General features: G+C 29.6%; 5 protein-coding genes across 5 annotated transcripts in view; 3 read left to right on the top strand and 2 right to left on the bottom strand.

Moving 5' to 3' along the window:
• The window catches only part of LOC122630266 (BAG domain-containing protein Samui-like), a 22,479-nt gene extending 21,546 nt beyond the window's left edge, over positions 1-933 (bottom strand). The window contains exon 1 of the mRNA XM_043814595.1: positions 486-933. Within this exon, the coding sequence (XP_043670530.1) occupies positions 486-665 (180 nt within the window). The 5' untranslated portion in view covers positions 666-933. The remainder of the gene's footprint in view (positions 1-485) is intronic.
• Positions 934-2,669: 1,736 nt separating this feature from the next.
• Positions 2,670-6,022, top strand: LOC122629830 (F-box/LRR-repeat protein 7-like). The gene is made up of 7 exons (XM_043813660.1): positions 2,670-3,022; positions 3,191-3,282; positions 3,752-3,879; positions 3,997-4,274; positions 4,386-4,912; positions 5,025-5,301; positions 5,396-6,022. The coding sequence occupies exons 1-7, from the start codon at positions 2,962-2,964 to the stop codon at positions 5,791-5,793; spliced, it is 1,761 nt and encodes a 586-aa protein (XP_043669595.1). The 5' UTR covers positions 2,670-2,961; the 3' UTR covers positions 5,794-6,022.
• Positions 6,023-7,732: 1,710 nt separating this feature from the next.
• Positions 7,733-16,213, bottom strand: LOC122629831 (dual specificity mitogen-activated protein kinase kinase dSOR1). Its single transcript, XM_043813661.1, has 9 exons — positions 15,529-16,213; positions 15,245-15,406; positions 14,917-15,142; positions 14,727-14,839; positions 14,530-14,641; positions 10,825-11,001; positions 10,524-10,740; positions 10,274-10,440; positions 7,733-10,183 (listed from the first exon to the last, which is right to left on the bottom strand). Exons 2-9 carry the CDS (start codon positions 15,364-15,366, stop codon positions 10,067-10,069), a joined length of 1,251 nt encoding a protein of 416 aa, XP_043669596.1. The 5' UTR covers positions 15,367-15,406; positions 15,529-16,213; the 3' UTR covers positions 7,733-10,066.
• On the top strand, positions 11,174-14,523 carry LOC122629829 (sodium/potassium-transporting ATPase subunit alpha-like). Its single transcript, XM_043813659.1, has one exon. It carries the CDS (start codon positions 11,258-11,260, stop codon positions 14,336-14,338), a length of 3,081 nt encoding a protein of 1,026 aa, XP_043669594.1. The 5' UTR covers positions 11,174-11,257; the 3' UTR covers positions 14,339-14,523.
• A 427-nt stretch (positions 16,214-16,640) lies between the features above and the next one.
• On the top strand, positions 16,641-18,014 carry LOC122629982 (60S ribosomal protein L17). Its single transcript, XM_043813949.1, has 5 exons — positions 16,641-16,728; positions 16,997-17,083; positions 17,199-17,358; positions 17,487-17,657; positions 17,750-18,014. Exons 2-5 carry the CDS (start codon positions 17,003-17,005, stop codon positions 17,893-17,895), a joined length of 558 nt encoding a protein of 185 aa, XP_043669884.1. The 5' UTR covers positions 16,641-16,728; positions 16,997-17,002; the 3' UTR covers positions 17,896-18,014.
• Positions 18,015-19,591: the final 1,577 nt, after the last annotated feature.

Raw genomic sequence — 19,591 nt, 5'->3', positions numbered from 1 at the left:
AGAGAGAGAGAGAGAGAGAGAGAGAGAGAGAGAGAGAGAGACGATCGCGACAAGAATAACCATCAAGTAGAGAGAAAACTAAATAGATGTTCAGGAAACTCCGTAGAAATTGGGACAGACTCTATAAATAAAAGAAATTTCGATCTAACGGAGTCTTTAAATTTTATGAAATTTTAGACAATATATAAATCAATAGTGTTAATAACTGAATTTGGCACACTGTATTTGTTACGTGACAAAATAATAATTTGATTAGACAGAATAATGAATTAGCGCTTGTTACATATACACATACATATATATACGTATAATGTGTGTATATGTGTGAAAACACTTAAGAAATAAATTGGCTAAGGTACAAAGAAATATTGTTAATTCAATTGGAAAGAAAAAAAGAATCAGATTAAAACGTTCGTTGAAATGAACATTTCGAAGAAACAAAAGTAAAATGGGAGGCACAATTGCATGTGTTTATTCTTACATACCTTAGGAAACTCGGCACGCCGGTCGAATGGAAATCTGGACGACCTATTATTAGTCGTAGGCTCGAAAAACGATTTGCTATCCTCATCCAATTGTTGTTGTATTTCTTGAAGAAGTTTGTCCCCCGACTTACCACGGAATCTTTCACCGAATCTCGGCTTATCGCGGAAATAAAATGACATTTCCGCGAATGTGCTTTAATGCACGAGACGATGATCACAGGCACACACGCACACACATACACACACTTCGCGATTACGATCTATTAAGTTCGATCTTCTCTAATACACTTTTAACACAGATTTGTTGATTTCTGTTTCTTTTTTATTTTTTGAAAGAACAAGACGAAGAAAAAAATAATAGAAATATGGTCGATTCGATCGATCTCCCTTATACGTTACGACAAATTCGAACTCAAACTCGTAAAAGAACCACACGGTACGAAGTCTCGCGCGTTACTGAATCTCGCGCCGATTCATAAGTAGATTCAACGTTAAACCGGTAAGCGGCGCATGCGCGTTATGACTCTTCTCTAACGAAAGAATCGAAAGCTCCTTACCGATTGGTCCCGCTCTCAAACGAGACGACCAATCACAACTCGTAACGGCCCAATTTATCGCTGCAAATTCCTTCGCAATTTTCCGATGCTTACAAAGGTCAGCTTGCTATATCTAAATTTAATCTGGGACTGCTTAGACGGATACGGCTTTTATCTTCGATTAATTGGCACAAAGAGGACGCGTGATAATATGATACTTTCTGTAATAAATCATTTTTCATTTTAATATCAATTAGATCGATGGAATAATTAAATTAACATTGTTCTTTTTCTTTTTAGTCAAAATTTCATAAGATGTATTTATAACTAATATTTGTGAATTATTAATTAAAACGAAGAATCATATAAATACAATAGAAATTATTCTAAACGATTTATCATACGTTGTGATCAGATTCATCGATTACTCTATGCCAAATAAATTATTTTATAAATGCTTGAACGCAAGAATAAGGTTAGAATAGATAAATAAAAGCATAATCAATTGAGATGTTATATGTATCTATATAGCAACGATGGTAAAGTAGTTAGCATCATGATCGACGAATCCTTAACCAATCAAAAATTTCTCTCATTGGTAAACTTGTCCATTGATTAGTTTGTACCGATAGAATATCAATAATAACGCCATTACTATCTTAATATTCCTTAATTCGTTTTTATATCAAAGATTATAGGTTATATGACAAAAGAAATATTATACACATTTTTATCACAATATTTTCGTTATGTTTGTAAAGCAGTAATATCATATATTCTTCGTGTAACCGTAATAAATATGAAAATAATAAATATAATCAAACTTTAAATACAGCCATCAATTCGATATTGTTTCTAATAAAACGTATGTGTATATTTTATATGATATATTACATTATATTAAAAGTAATATCGATTGATCAGATTTCGTAACGTGAAGGTTGCTTTTAGAGACTCAATTCACATTAATATATATATATATATATATATATATATATATATATATATATATTAAATTTCACTTATTCTATTACGTATTATTAATTATCACTGCCATGCGACGTTGGCTTGTCGAAGTCTTACACTAAACTGAAATGTTATTTCTCAAAGTCGCTCGATCCTCACGACTCTGTTGTTTACGATTACAAATTGGAAACTATATGTACATACTCTCTCTCTCTCTCTCTCTCTCTCTCTCTCTCTCTCTCTCTCTTTCTTCTTTCTTCCTCTGTCTCTCCCTCCCTCCTTTTCGCATTCTTCTTTTCAGTTTGAAATTCGTGACTAAAGAAACGTGCATATATATAGAAAATCAAATAAATGCATTTAAATATAGAAAGATTAATCCTTGACGAAAGAATTTTTTTCTGGCAATAAAATCAATTTACCTCTATTGATATTTTTCGTAACAGTTTTAAAACAGTACTACCATCTTTCGTAAATTCTTTTAAGCAGCAAACATATAAATTTATGAGTTGGATTATACGAGATATACGTATGAAATGATTCTAATATATTTTTCAATACTCTTTGGTACATGTAAAATCTAACAAATGTTAACATTCTGACATATCCTTATATTATAACTTATATCTAATTTTCTTTATATGCTATACGAAATTTACTCAGTCGGTAAAACAGTTTCGTTGATACGATATCATCTAAGAACAAATAAGTCTCGTGCAAAGATGTTTAGTCGTGTAAGTGAGAAAGCCTAAGAAACATCAAAGGATAGTGAAATGTAATACGAAGAATAATTATTGAAAGAATGACAGAATTTGGACGAGAGTGTACATAAATACTTCCATATTGAGCTGTTATAACGATCTTCTTTTTATGTTATATTCTACCATTATTCTCCTTGGATACAAGGTCATAAATGATCATTGTCCTTTGAGTTAAACTGTGACATATAAGAACTTCTTCAAAACACATTCGAGGACATGGATAAAATAGAATTCTTTTGTGAGGCTTTAAAACGTATTCGCATTGAAACTGAAAATGGTAAAATTTTCTTTATGTGTGTATGCGTGTATGCATGTTGTGTACGTACGTATATATGTATGTTGTATACTTTATTATAGCTGGTACAAGCCATACATATACTCTTGACTTAAACCATATATACGCACGCACATACATACACATTATTTTTCTTCAATATCTGTCAAGGTGCAGATCGAATAACCGAAGAAGGTGTACTACCGACAACAGTAAATGGAATACCAATACGGAAATTGTTTATTAGTAATGTAGCACAAAGGGTATGTTTCTTATTATTATCGTACGTTTTTTTATTTTGTTTATACCGGTTGTCAACAATGGCGCCTGGAGAGGGGCTACCCTCTATCCATACTCATTTGAATTTCTCTTTATTTTATTCCTTCATAAATTTTTTTCTCTTTTCCGATGAGAACCGATATATCAATGCTTAAAATTATGATTTAGAAGATTAGAGATTTCTAACATTGAAATGAATTTTTATGAAAAGATCGAAGAAATTTTTTTGAGGTTAAATACCGAATTTTTTTTTCTTTTTCTTTTTTTTTTTTTTTTTTTTTAATGCAATTTCGGTTCTTGTCATTTTCGAATAAAAAAAATTTGACGTGAAGCAATATTGTTTATAAAAAATTATCTATCTATTTATTTATTTATATTTTCTTTTTATCTATCGTAAAAATGAAATATAATAATTACGTTCAAGGGACATATATTAATGATATTTTTTTACAGACTACGTATAAAGAATTGGCTGCATTATTTTCGAAATATGGAAAAGTCGAAAGTTGTTATTTGAAAACAACTTATGGTAAAAGTAATTACGCGTTTGTTACATTTACTAATGTTATGAGCGCGATAAGGTAAGATGATAGGTTTATTTCGTTGTGTAAAAAGTCTATAAATATAAGATAAATTGTTCTTATTACTTTTTTTTTTCTTTTTTTTTCTTTTTTTTCTTTCTTTTTTTTAATTTACAGAGCGAGAGAAGATGGAAGTAAAAAAGAAATTAATTTACATAACAGAGATTTAAAAGTTATGCCAGCAGATCCATGGCATCAACCAGATAGTATACAAATTAAAAGATATACTTTGACAAAGAATATAAATAAGTCTCGTAAAAAGTCTTCCATTGAAGAAACTAATCATAATTCTGTACAAAATCATATAAATGCTCCGATTGATGCTTTAAATGACGATTGTTTAATACATATTTTTCTTTATTTACCAATTAAGAATAGAATTGCTATAGAAAGAGGTAAAATAGTAGTTGACTCCTCTCTATTGGTATATTTTATTATTTCAAAATTTTGTAATATTCTTAATTGTTTTTATTTATATTGTTAATTGAGTTTATTTATGTTTTTAGTATGTAAACGTTGGAGAGCTGTAGCTCAAAAATCGTGGTATACTGTAAAAAAATTGGATCTTTCTCATCATGCATGGGGAATTTCTGCAAATGATAAAAAAATTTGTACATCCGATTTACGTGAAGTATTATTACGATGCGGTAGATTTTTAAATCATATAGATATTTCGCAATGTTATCCCTCTTTAACACGAAGTACTTTACTCATTATTGGTAGATATTGTCATAATTTAGAAATAGTTGATATTAGTGGACTTGAAATTTCTTCAACAGGCATAGATTTATTAGCTAAGAATTGTACAAATATAAAAAAGCTTAACTTAGGTTATTCGTTGTCGATGCCCTTTTCGCGACACATTTGTGATAGAGATTTTAAAACGTTATTTGAAATGAATAAAGGCTTAAGGTACTTGAATCTTTATCAGATGAGCATATCTGGCAAATGTCTAAATTTTCTTTCATCTAATGCATTTGAAGAGCTTGTTTTAAATTCTTGTGATGGTATCCAAGAATCGTACTTTGCCAATGTAAGCTTAATATATATATATATATTTACATACATCCTATATTTTTCAGTGATTTTATATTTAGAGAAAATAATGTATATATGTTCCGTTGAATTTTATATTATTGATTTAGGCATTAGCAAATCTGACCAGTTTGAAAAGTTTATTGATAAAGGACTGCGTATGTATCACAAGTCGTATATTAGAACCAATTGGAAAATATTGCACAAACCTCAAAGAATTTGAGTTAACTAGATTTTTATCTGTACCCATGTGTGAAGACGCATTACAAATAACGGAACTTGTTAATCTTGAGATTCTGAGACTTATACAAAATGGCTTTATAAACGACGATTTCTTAATTACTTTGGCTTCAAAATGTAAACAATTGATCTATTTAGATATTAATGGTAAGCTAGAATTACTAAATATAATTATAATTTATCGATACATAACAATTAAATATAATATTTCAAGTAATGTATTATTAATATCATTTTCCAGGTTGCTATAATGTCACTGATACGGGTTTACAAGCTGTGGCAACTTTACCAAAATTAGAAACTTTAATAATTAATAACTTAGATAAAGTAACAGCTGTAGGTTTGGACAATATGTGTAACATAAGACAATTAGAATGCAGATCTTGTATTTCAATTAATGATACAGGCTTAGCTATCCTTATTCATATATCTTCTAATCTGGAAGTACTTGATCTCACCGGTTGCAAATGTGTAACTAATAATATTATTGACGTGGCTGAATACGTTACTAGTCGTAGATCCAATAATATTTTTTTAAAAATATACATTGGTGGAACTAGTGTAACCCGTTATAATCATACATCCCCTAATTTGCTAATACTTCGTGTACCTTCTAAGAAAGTACCTGAAAATATCTAAATTTAAATTTAAATATAACTGCATGTAATTACACTATTATTACGTTTACTAAATAATCAAATAATACAGGATATAATAATTCTCAGGTCTTATGTTAGATATTTGGAGTTTCTAAACTCATTGATTGAAACAAAAAAAAGGACCACGCATATGTGAAGATGTAACGAACAAAACGGGTCATTGTTTAATAATCCTTAATCAATACCAATAAGCTGACAACCTTCCTTAATGATTTATATATATTTATAGTATTTGTACAATTGAAAAAAAAAAAGAAAAGAAAAAAAAAGTGTTTTTTATAAGAATAATATTACTACATAACTATTGTATTGTTTATAAAAAAAAAAAAAAAAAAAAAAAAGATTATTTGTTACAAAAAGTTTAACATATTGTGTAATATCTATTGAAGAAGCAAATAAAATATAAGAAGCAAAAAAATAATGCTATTCATCACTTCTGATTTTTTAACAATAAATCCAAACGTAATTTTTGATCAAGACGAATTTGATGAAGATTTAAACAAGGAAACGATTTTCTCGAATTTTTAAAAAGCTTTATATTCGATAACTCGTTCTTATGTAAAGTCAACAAAAATGAACTTTTTTGATAGTTGTCGAATTAGTTTTCTTTTGCATTCCGACGAGTAAACATACAAATTCTTTCTTACCATACGGGATAAGTTTAAATACTTTCACTTTCGATTATTTTATGATTTTGTAAACAATGTATAAACACACGGTATATAATAAAATAATATTTAAACAGTTGTAAATCATCGAACAAAGTAAACGTCAAAATTCACTCCTTCCGTATGGCTAAATTTATATTTTCGATAATTTTATAATTATGCAAACAATTTGTAATGTACACGAAGTACAATAAACTAATATTTAAACAATAGTATATTCACCTAAATATTACACGGCTCGGAAAATGCATTAAACATAAAATAATTTTAATTTATTATCTAATTAGACTTAAATCTTGAATTCGCAGACGTTGAGACGGATTTTCATATTTATTGGCTTAGTTTCTTTTTTTTTTTTTTTTGCATTCGTTCTTCTAATCAACAATCATTTTCTATCATCATAAAGCGAACAAAAATAATTTCAATCGAATTTTATGATAAACAGAAAAAAATTTTACTAAGATTAAATTTTTACACAGAAGAATATAAAATCTTTTAATTTCGCGAGATATAGTACGATTCTTTTTGACTACAAATTTATATTATACATATAGTTTAGCAAATACACAATTTGGAAATCAGATTATTTTATTGACATTTAAAGAATAGGACATTCTTAGAAACATTCTAAGGATCGTAAAATCTTATAAAATATAATCATCGATATAAAATAAATTTAATTTAATCTTTCGAGAAACATGATTCGCAAAACTCGGGAAAGAATAATTAATAAATAAAATTATTTTATTAACAATGGCTGCATATTTCAAGACATTCCTTATGCTTGCAATTTGTCGTTGAAATCACATATGCTTCGAGCAAAAGGTAATGAACAGTTTTATTTGCAGAAGTCGGTCGATTAAAAAATAATCGACCATTATGGCATTTACAAAAAAAAAAAAAAAAAAAAAAAGTGAATGAAATTTTTTTAATAATAAAATTGTTAGATTTCAACGTGAAACACAAATCTACGGTAAAGGATAAATTTATTTTTGCTTTTTTATATATATATTTTTTTTATTTTTTCTTTAATGTGATTATAACATTTAGATCATTTAGATGAATATAACTGTAATTATCCACATCTTTTTGCAACAAAGAATTTGCACATATTATAATAATACGAGCCATAATAAAAGATCCTATATATTTAAATTGAAAATACACTACGCACCTTGAAACTAATATCACTAATGTTTCTATCGACATATGATACATCTTGCAACCTGATATTTTAACAGCCAAACAATATTCGCTTATATTACTTTTATTTATTTATTTATTTATTAGTTTATTATTAAACATATGCCACGCTAAGTAGCATTACGCGATTATCATTATCATTATTATTATATATAAACATATTAAGAAACATCTCAGTTCTTGGGGGTTTGCGTCTTACGCTTTTATTCATATCAACGAGAAATATACGTTCACCATGTTTTGTAAACATTCTTATTGTAATACACTCCGATATATTTTAAGCCAAATCGGAATAGGCTGATACTGCCTATACCTGCAGTTGCATCTATGAAAGTCGTCTTTTAGATAAGCAGAGAGAAAGAGAGAAAGATAGAAAGAGAGAGTGAGAGAGAGAGAGAGAGAGAGAGAGAGAGAGAGAGAGAGAAAGAGAGAGAAAGAGAGAGAGAGAGATTGTTAAGGACGATCGTTTTTAATAGAATTACATACATTATCTCATATATCCATATACACCATCTATGCATGTGTATGTGTAACACAGACCAATCACTTTTGCTTTTATTATATAAAGTGCAATTTGCCTTGATACACATAATATTGATCAAAATCAATGTTCTTTCTCTCTTATATATTTTTTTATCTATATATATATATATATAAAAAATTTAAGGATCCGATGACAATACATTTAACCGTATAATACTCACAAAAGTTATATATATATATATATATATATATATATATATATATATATATATATACACATACATGGCTTGAAATATAACATATAGTATACAGTGTGACAATAGAGATACTAGTATCTAACTATTTAAATGTCCATGAATACAAAGCTAATCGATAAGCGACGAAGATAGTTTATCGTATGTAATTTATTTAGATTACATAGGAGAAACTCGATGCATAATTATACGACAAATGCATTTATAAGTATATATATATATATATATATATATATATATATATATATATATATATATTTCGTGTGAACACATGGACATATTTTAAGATCACACTAACACTTGTATCTTTTGACATTTGAGGCCACATTTATTTATATAAGAGATTTCCATATTGTTAATTAATAATTTGGATCAATCATATACACGAAAGGAAATCATTTATATTATTAATTAACTTGGAACGTATAAATTATTTATCTCATTTGGAAGATATTTTTCAAAATTGATTATTTTGATAATGTCTACAATGCGAGTATATACCCTTATCGTAGCCTCGTTATATATACATATATATGTATGTATATGATATAAAAGAACTATATGAAACTGCAATGAGCGACGGAACAAAGTCTTTTCAGTGATATATGTTTATGTGTGTGTTTATATCTGTGTATTAGTATGTAAATAACATTCTAAGGATGTCAGGTACAAATTTTCTATGAATAACTTGACCTAGCTAATATTCTTCAAATGATTTCTTTCGTACACCTGATGCTCATATTCATGTATCCTAATATCATCACAGGGAACACATTGTATATCGATCAGTGTAATTCGAAACTTATATCGTATAACTGTTTATATATCTTACATACTTTCCAAAAATAATAATAAGAATAATCCTAACTTTTTTTAGAGATTAAAACTAATCATTCGGATATAAGAGCAGTGGCGTTCAATGGCATGAAATATTTTTATGTAGAATTTATTTTCTCTATATATTATTCCCTCTATGTACAAATAGATATGATCTTATATTTAAATCATATTTCCTTTTTTTTTCTTTTCTCTTTTTTTTTTTTTTTCCTTTTGCTTGAGTCGATTCGTTAATATTTTTTTATACGACTAATGGCGGTTCTGAACATGGATTTATCATAGATATTGAGTATTTTATAGTCATAAATAGAATTTATACTTCGTTCTTATGTATAAATAATCTGCTGGCGTCATCAAAATTTTATTTGATTGTTTAACACGTTCACGTCAGTACGTACCACCGGTGGTTCGCGCTCGAATCTTACATACACTTGAATTTTTCGTTGGAGTGAGCGTATCACTAAAAATTTAGTTCGTTTGGTAATTAAAAAAGAAATTGTCATATAGTTACGATTTCAATAATGGAAATTTAACGTATATTAATTGAAAAAGAGTAGGACGAAGTAAAGCGTTAATATGAGCGTCGTTCCATAGAGAGAAACGTAAATGATAGCGCCGGCGTGAACGTGTTAAAACAATAAGGGATGGGATAGACTAAGAAACGTATAAAAAAAATAATAGTAAATATAATAATAATAAAAAAGAATAACGCCACTGCCTGATACAATCGAACGAAAAGAAAATAATAACTGACTTAGGAGTACTGAACGCGTATATAAGTAGTCAAGTATGTAAGAGTTACATTTATTCAGGATTGTACGTTCGCTAAACGAGTTGGAGTGGTTGGTTGAAGATCCATTGTACGGCATACCCAACCAGCAATGTCAACATTCTCCGACTCAGCCGTTTTTATCCACTCGTGATTCTAAAACATTATAGTATAAATTACAACAACTTGTCACAAACAGAATTGTTAAGTTTATTGAATCGTTTGTTGAAGAAAATCGATTGATACCATCAGTGTCTTTAAGTCTGCTCTCTCCGATGGATTTTTCTTTAAGCAACGATCGACAAAATCTGTGAATGCTTCACTGAAAAAGCCAGCTGGCAATTTTGGTGGTGGTTCATTGACAATGTAATCTAATAATTCAAATATTGCCATAGGTCTTGGGCTACCTGCGCCTATAGAGCATAATTATTATTCTTATTATTGTATGGTGATCTATAATAAATGATTTAATCATGCTACTTATTCGGATACCAACTATGTCCAGGTGATTGTTGAGCAGGTGTTGGTTCACTATTTGTTGCAGCAGTCTCTGTTGAAGGTTGACTTCCTATTTGCGTGCCAAATATCGACGCCAATGTTTTTTCATCAGGAGGTGGAATGGGATACATACCAATAGCCATTTCAACGAGAGACAAACCTAACGACCAAATATCGCTTTGTACGGAATAATGAGTTCCTTGTAATCTTTCTGGCTGAAAACGTAAATGTATAATTAGCATGTAAAATATTCTTTAGAAATGACACAAAGGATAGATAGATATTTCTACTATATTTACCGACATATAACTCCTGGTACCAACGAACGAATTAGCCATGGAATCTATCAATTGACCAGAGACACCAAAATCGCAAATCTTTATTTCTCCTGCACTATTTACAAGAATGTTGCTTGGTTTAACGTCGCGATGCATGATAGCGTGCTTGTCGCGCAAATAACTTAGACCTTTCAGTACCTGAGAATAAAACAAAAAAAAAAAGAAGAAGTAAATATCAATTTTTTTTTAGATATACCCTATAGAATCATAAAAGAAAAAAGAATACATATATAATGTCTCTGTGTGTATACACACACACACACACACACACACATATATATATATATAAAAGATAATACAAACACGAGTGAAGTTGGGCTGTAAAAATAGTACCAACAAATTAAACTTTAGTTATTATCATAGAAAATATCATTAAACGAATTATTGAAACAAGATGACGGAAATACAAACAATTTCAGCAAAAAATCTATGGTCAAATTTGAACAATTCTCTCTCACAGTCCATAAAGAGGAGATTAACTGACAGAGAAATTGAATCTCTTCATCATGAAATAATTACTACAGATCATATAATCCCTTTGCAAGATTTATGTGCGAAATTAAATACAGATCCGGTGAATGGTCTTACAGAGAAAGAAGCTAAACAATTATTAAAAAAACATGGACCAAATGTGTTGTCTCCTCCAAAACAAACACCTGAATGGATCAAATTTTTACTATGCATGTTCAGTGGTTTTGCAGCCTTGCTATGGATTTGCGCGATTCTATGTTTCGTATTACTCTTTATCGGTTATTTAATGAATGAAGAACAAACTGGCATCGAATGGTTGGGTTTGATAATTGTCCTAATATGTGTCATATCAGGAATATTTGCTTATATACAGGAAAGCAAAAATACGAAAGTTATGGATTCCTTCAAGAAGATGGTACCCACTTTTGCGACAACAATAAGAGACGGAAACAAAATGCGTATTGGTACCGAAGAATTAGTACTTGGTGATTTGGTCGAGATCAAACTTGGAGATAAAATACCTGCTGATATCAGGATAATTAAGTGTAATGGATTAAGAGTTGAAAATTCGAGTATTACTGGTGAAAGTGAACCAGTTATTCGTACGGATCATCCAACAGATCTAAATCCTTTGGAATCTTCGAACGTTGCCTTTTTTTCTTCATTTGCTGTCGCTGGAGATGGAACAGGTATAGTTTTTGCCGTCGGAGATAAGACGATGATCGGTAGATTAGCGGGATTAACGTCTTGTGTAAAAAAGACTGAAACACCGATCGCTAAAGAGATCAGACATTTTGTTCATATTATCACAGTGGTTGCTATTATTTTTGGTTTAATTTTCTTCGGACTTTCTCTCATGTTAGAACCTAATCTGATCAAAGCCTTCACATATTTACTTGGTATCATTATCGCCAACGTGCCGGAAGTCTTGCTGATAACAGTGACAACATGTTTGACCTTAACTGCTACAAAAATGGCTAATAAGAATTGTCTGGTGAAGAATTTGGAAGGTGTAGAAACTCTTGGTTCTACTTCGACGATCTGTTCCGATAAGACAGGAACTCTCACTCAAAATAGGATGACAGTGTCACATCTATGGTTTGGATATAATAGATTTTCTTTCTCACCAACGGAAAAGATCGGTGCGGAAAAAGATATATTGATGGAAAAACCTGCTTTCAATAATGTCTTGAGAGATGCTACTCTTTGTTTACGTGCTGAATTCACTGCAGAAAGTACCGTTTTAGTACCGATTGAACAACGTGATGTTATAGGTGATGCATCGGAGACTGGTATACTTCGTTTCTGTGAACACATACATTCTACAGATACATTTCGTCGAAGATATCCGAAAGCAGCTGAAATTCCCTTTAACTCTACCCTCAAGTATCAATTGTCCATACACCGTGATGCTAATTCATACATACTGATCATGAAAGGTGCTCCAGAAATAATCTTGGAATATTGTACCACAATACTGACTATGGATGGTCAAACAAAACACATGGAAGGTCCTGATATGAAAACAATAAAACATGCTTGTACTGAATTAGCATACTTAGGTGAACGAGTATTAGCTTATAGCGATCTTACGTTATCTGGGAGTGTATACGGCCCTAATTACAAATTTAACACAACCTCTCCGGATAAATACAACTTTCCAATGAAAGGTTATAGATTTGTGGGTCTAATCAGTTTGATAGATCCACCTAGACCAGGTGTACCTGAAGCAGTTCAAAAATGTCGTACAGCTGGCATAAAAGTGATCATGATAACTGGTGATCATCCAGTAACGGCAATGGCTATTGCTAGAAAAGTTGGTATTATAAGTGAAGGACATGAAACTAAATATGAAATCACCTTGTTGAGTGATAGTCAAGCATCTTTCACGGTTGTGCCTGATATTGTGACCGATGCTGTAATCATAACAGGTGCAGAATTAAGAAATATGGACAGCAATGATCTGGATAATATTATTAAAAATTACGAGGAGATCGTTTTTGCTCGTACTTCGCCACAGCAAAAGTTGATGATAGTAGAAAGTTGTCAAAGACTGGGAGAAATTGTAGCTGTTACCGGGGATGGTGTCAACGATGCACCTGCCCTAAGAAAAGCCGATATAGGAGTGGCTATGGGAATCACTGGATCCGACGTTGCTAAAAATGCTGCAGACATGATATTGATGGATGATAACTTTGCGTCTATCGTTACGGGAGTAGAAGAAGGTAGATTGATATTTGATAATTTAAAAAAATCCATTGCTTATACATTAACATCCAGTGTACCTGAAATGTTACCGATGTTAGTCAGTCTTTTGTTCGCAATTCCTTTACCATTTATTATTGAAATGATACTCTGTGTTGATGTTGGAACCGATTTGATTCCTGCTATATCGCTGGCGTATGAAAAAGCAGAATTAGATATTATGCAACGAGCACCTAGAAATCCTCTATACGATAGATTAGTTAATAAACGTTTAATATCTATTACGTATGGTCAAATTGGAATGACCCAAGCTGCAGCAGGTTTCTATACTTATTTTTTGGTTTTAATGATGAATGGATTCTTGCCATCTCACCTATTAGGATTAAGATACGATTGGGAGAACAAAGCGATCAATGATCTTGAAGATTCGTACGGGCAAACATGGACTTATAAAGCTAGAATGGATTTACTCAATGAAGCACGTACTGGATACTTTCTTTCCGTTGTTATAACACAAATGGTAGATTTAATAATGTGTAAAACAAGACGTAATTCTATTTTTCAACAAGGAATGGATAATTGGTTTTTAAATTTTTCATTTGTATTTGAAATTATTTTAACAGCAATGCTTCTATATATACCAGGGACAGAAAAAGTATTGAAGACTATGGCCTTAGATTTATATTGGTATTGGCCTTGTCTGCCACTTGCACTATTTCTTTGGGTTTATGATGAATTCAGAAGACTTTGTATTCGTTTGTTTCCAGGATGCCTTATCGAACGAGAAACGTATTATTAATTTTTTACATAGAATAAGTAGTACGTATGTAGTTAATATTACTAAATGTTCAAATTCTAGTTATTTAAGTATAGTATAATCCTATTTGTCATTATATTATTTACTGTAACTTTTTAAAAATTAATAATAGATTATTTATGCTATAGAAACTAATATGTCTGAATATTAACAATACAATAAATATTACTCACAGCGGATGTAATAGTGCCTAGAATAGGTTCAGGAATTCTTCCAGCTTTTTTTAATATCAAATCTAATGATCCTCCATCCATATATTCCATGCATATGCTAATCTCACCATCACTGTAAAAAATCAATACATAGAATATATTAGTTATTTCGAGATAAATTTTGATTTTAAGTTGTATACTTTAATGCATACACAAACCTGTAAAAAGCACCATAGAATCCAACTATGTGAGCAAAATTACATTCGTGTAATACTTTTAATTCCCTTATAATTTGCTTCTTAATAGCTGGTTTTACTTCTAAATGAATCAACTAGAATAATATTGATAGCATAATGTATCAGAATATTTTTCTATAAGTATATATATAAATTTTACAAATGATTATACCTTTCTTGCCATAATAAGTCCATACTTTTTATGTCTAACTTTCATAACAACTCCACCATTGCCAGCACCTAGTTCGCCAAGTTTTTCAAAATCATCATCACATAATTCTCCTACCTTCTCCTTTTGTCCTAAGAAACTTTCTAATCTCTTTCGTTGCTCCTCATCCATCTCCAACTCTTCTAATCTTTCTTGAATAGCGTCGATACTCATCTTACCCATTACACCGCTAATCAAGATATAAAGAATGAAAAAACAGTTTAACAGAATACTAGGTTTGATTAGAATTTCAAAAAATAATTAATTACCGAAAGAAAAACATTATACTTACTCAGGTATAACGGGTGGTTCTGAATACGTAGGCAGTGGTGGAACTGGTGGTGATGGGGAAACAGCTGGAACCGGTTCAATCGAGCCAGGTGGTAACGTCAAGTTTAATTTGTTTTTTGACATTTGTTATGTGAAGAAGTATCACCAACGCAACAAATCAATTCTGAGTTATATAAAATATATGTATATATTTAATGCGTGTGTGGATTTATAAAAAAATATAATATGAACTTTTCCACGTAGAATTAATACAGATTATTTCACTTATATAAAAATATTTCTTACAGGTGCGAGTTCTCTACACAAAAAAATTTCTTTTTCCCTTTCTTTGTACGTTATCTTCTTTTTCTTCTTCTTCTTTTTTTTTTTTCTTCTTTTTGTTATTTACAATTTATACAGCTCGTACAATTTTTGTAACAACACTTGCATTTCTAACTTATTAGAAAATTGCATTTAAATGTTCTTGAGAAAATCGTTATTTTCTTTGATCTGTCAATCTCACAACTCTGTCTCGAGAGTTATATATATTTGTTTGAGGAGAGAATTATTTTTCTAATTTATTTCTATTTTATTTTATTATTATTTTTTTCTTTAAATCCAACACCGATGATAGAAAATCAAAAAACAAACATTCGTAATATACATTCTTTTTCGAAATATTTCATTAAAGAAATACAGGTTATCCGACTCTTTTCAGGGAGCCGCGAAGTTACGTTGAACGATAGAACGCACACAGTTAGCTATTCCGAAAATCATAGACTATACTTGAAGAGTCAATAGTTTGACAAATGATATCTTACATATATATTATACTTCATACGTATATGGACCGATTTATTTTTTTATAGAAGAAAATAAATATTAATATGCTTCTTCTCTCCTTATTAATTATATTCACGTTTCTTACTTTAGCGCGAAAATAAAAATAAAGCTCCCATAACTTTTTAACTCGACTCGTGGCCATAAACTATTGTGCTCTCAGGAGCGTATCTATCATTCAATAACTTCAATTTTATCGAAAGAACTGAGAGATGAAAATTTTATTTATTATATTTATATTAGTTTATTACATGTTATATATTCTTGTTAAATTTTACTTACGAATATAATATGTTGCTAGATATTTGACGATTCGATCAAGAATAATGAGATTTCTATTTTTAAAATTTGACCGAACGTTTAAACCGTGACATTCAATTGTTATCACAAAAATATCAATATTTATCATTTTAAATATACGAGATGAATGATTAGAAACACGTAAATAATTTTCGATTGATAATTAAAGATTATATATTTTTATGACTTTTTTTCATAAATTCACGAAATATGATAAATAATTTAAAAATGAAGAAAATTTTCTATCGTCCATTCTCATTGCCATTCAAAATAAAATTATTATAAGTTGGCAGCACTGTTATATACCAGAAGTTAGTTAGTGATGGTTTGCGAGACGTTCTTTCGTTACAATCGTGCTATTAGGAGGTACGTATAGAATGTGTAATGTTTATAGAATCCGTTTGCATCTATTATTCTATCGTGTTATTGATTAAACAAATATTAATTTATTATATATAAAACAACGAAGTATACATTTTTTCTAATAAGTATTTCGTATTATCGCTTAAAACGATGAAATATTTATCGTCAAATACCGTCATGCCGCGATTGTCGAAACTGCGACACCTATCTTCTGAAAAAAAATGTCGATTTAGTATTTTTACAATTTTTATATGAATTTTTTGTGATTTAGGACATAATGGGTCGTTATTCTTACGAACCACTAAATGCTACGAAATCGTGCAAGGCACGAGGCTCTAATCTTCGTGTGCATTTCAAGGTAAATATATTATTTTTTTCTATGTTGAATACATAATTTACAAAGATGCATGTTTACATATGAACATATGTCATTATACATTGTTTATTCGACGGTGGTGTCATTCTTGTTGTAGAATACCCATGAGACTGCAAGGGCTATCAAAAATATGGCTCTTCGTAGAGCACAAAAATATTTAAAAAATGTGATTGAACACAAGGAATGTGTTCCATTTCGAAGGTTCAATGGCGGAGTGGGCCGATGTGCTCAAGCTAAACAGTTTGGCACAACTCAAGGTAGATTTTTAAGAATAATAGAAATGTGTTAGTGAAAATAATATTTTTTTATAAACCTTATGTATACCAGTAACGTGATACGTTAGAAAACATTTGATTTTATCTATTTAAGGTATCTATGTTTTTAGGACGTTGGCCTAAGAAATCTGCAGAGTTCTTGCTGCAACTTTTAAAAAATGCTGAAAGTAATGCAGATTATAGAGGATTGGATGTGGAACGTCTGGTTATCGATCACATTCAGGTTAATCATGCACCTTGTTTACGTAGGAGAACCTACAGAGCGCATGGTCGTATTAATCGTTAGTATATTCATTATATTTCCTATTATTTTTAATTTGTTTGGAAAAAATTCATTATTAATATTATATATATATTTAATGACTTTTTATAGCGTACATGAGTTCGCCTTCGCATATAGAAGTCATATTGACGGAAAAGGAAGATATAGTTTCAAAGGCCACCGAAGAAGAGCCTTCAAAGAAAAAATTGAGTAAGAAGAAGCTTGCAAGGCAAAAGGAAAAAATGATGAGAGAATAATTTTGATTTGTAATTATATATTAAAGGTATATAAAACAAAAATTGAAGATTACTTTCTTTTTTCTAATTTCTTAACTACTTTAATTCCATCATCAATAGAATCAATGATTATAAAAATGCTCTCATTACTTTTATTTGACTATTTTTCGTTTTTTTTTTTTTTTTTTTTTTTTTTTTTTTTTTTTTTTTTTTTTTTTTTTTTTTTTTTTTTTTTTTTTTTTTTTTTTTTTTAAATCAAACACCGACGATAGAAAATCAAAAAGCGAACATGTCTGATATACGTTCTTTCCTAAATATTTTATTAAAGAAATATAAGTTATCTGATTCTTTAGAGAGTCGTGAGATTATATTGGACGATAGAACGCACATAATTAACTATTCCGAAATCGCACTATACTTGTAGATTCGATAGTTCGACAAATAATATCTTATATGCGTATTATATTTGATACGAATATTACCGATTTATTTTTTATAAAAGAAAATAAATATTAATGTTTCTTCTCTTATTAATTATATTCACATTTCTTACGTTAGCGCGGAAATAAAAACAAAGCTCTCGTAAACTTTTAATTCGGCTCGTGGCCATATTGAGAAATAAAAATTTTATTTATTACATTTATATTAGTTCATTAAATGTTAAATACTGTTCAATTTTACTTACGAGTGTAATATGTTGCCTGGTAGATGGTCGGATCAAGAGTAACAAGACTTTTATTCTCAAGGTTTGACCGAAGTTTAAGTCGTGACATTGAAGTCGTAACATTATTGTTATTCATACGAATACAATATGTTGTTTGGTATTTGACGATTGGTCGGATCATAAATAATGAAATTTTTATTTTCAAGGTTTGATCGAACGTTTAAACCTTGACGTTCAATTTGTTATTTACAAAATATTGAATGATTAGAAATACGTAAAATAGTTTTATAAAACAAGACTTGAAGACTATTTTTTTTTCTTCTATAATTTCTTTTTAATTTTTCGATAGTATTTGAATATTCACTATATAAATATTGGGATAAAGATTTAACATGAACATACAGTTATTGCTTTATTCAACATAAAACTTTTTCTTTATTGTTGTTGTTCTTATTGTTTTTGTAAACTTACATTTTATTATTCACTTTCATATGATTGATATGTTTTTTAAATTATAAATGCTTAATGAGAGACATTGGAAAGTAAAAAGATAATGCGACATGTTAGAAGATAATAATACGAAAGAATTCAAAGGGATATATAATAAAATATTGCATTATGCAACACTATACATAAGTAATACATATATTTTAATAGGGACATGCTACTAATCGAAATTATGGGTATCCGATCCGAGATAATAAAAAATTCTCGACCCAAATATTTTCGAATATTTGCACATCTTTAATATTAAACAATTATCGATCGACTGTGATTCTAATGGCGCATGTTATCTACACGTAACGAGATATAGTATATAATAATATAATCAAAATCGATACTCTTAACACAAATACTTCTTATATTTGTACCTTTTACAGAGTAAAACTTTGCAATTAATTTTTTGCCTTGATTTTTTTAATATTATACAAGGTGGATCAAAAGTTTTTAGGTGATATAAAAAAAATGTTAATTACCTCTTTTCGTGACACTTCGGGCTTAGTAGTCAAGCTTTTGGTTTTACAAATTAGTTTTATTATCCGAACAAAAAAA

This window comes from Vespula pensylvanica, chromosome 6 (genome assembly GCF_014466175.1).
Source record: "Vespula pensylvanica isolate Volc-1 chromosome 6, ASM1446617v1, whole genome shotgun sequence".
Lineage (NCBI taxonomy): Eukaryota > Metazoa > Arthropoda > Insecta > Hymenoptera > Vespidae > Vespula > Vespula pensylvanica.
Note: the sequence above shows the minus strand (reverse complement) of the source record. Positions and strands in the feature narration are given on the sequence as shown.

Excerpts from the sequence above, each read along its gene's own strand:
- LOC122629831 (XM_043813661.1), bottom strand. The coding sequence starts at position 15,366 with ATGTCAAAAAACAAATTAAACTTGACGTTACCACCTGGCTCGATTGAA. Across the intron at positions 11,002-14,529 it reads TAGGCACTATTACATCCGCT|GTACTGAAAGGTCTAAGTTA; the intron begins GTGAGTAATATT and ends TTTTATTCTCAG. Across the intron at positions 10,441-10,523 it reads TCAACAATCACCTGGACATA|GCGCAGGTAGCCCAAGACCT; the intron begins GTTGGTATCCGA and ends TATGCTCTATAG.
- LOC122629982 (XM_043813949.1), top strand. The coding sequence starts at position 17,003 with ATGGGTCGTTATTCTTACGAACCACTAAATGCTACGAAATCGTGCAAG. Across the intron at positions 17,084-17,198 it reads ATCTTCGTGTGCATTTCAAG|AATACCCATGAGACTGCAAG; the intron begins GTAAATATATTA and ends TTCTTGTTGTAG. Across the intron at positions 17,359-17,486 it reads ACAGTTTGGCACAACTCAAG|GACGTTGGCCTAAGAAATCT; the intron begins GTAGATTTTTAA and ends CTATGTTTTTAG.
- LOC122629829 (XM_043813659.1), top strand. The coding sequence starts at position 11,258 with ATGACGGAAATACAAACAATTTCAGCAAAAAATCTATGGTCAAATTTG.
- LOC122629830 (XM_043813660.1), top strand. The coding sequence starts at position 2,962 with ATGGATAAAATAGAATTCTTTTGTGAGGCTTTAAAACGTATTCGCATT. Across the intron at positions 3,283-3,751 it reads TTAGTAATGTAGCACAAAGG|ACTACGTATAAAGAATTGGC; the intron begins GTATGTTTCTTA and ends ATTTTTTTACAG. Across the intron at positions 3,880-3,996 it reads AATGTTATGAGCGCGATAAG|AGCGAGAGAAGATGGAAGTA; the intron begins GTAAGATGATAG and ends TTTAATTTACAG.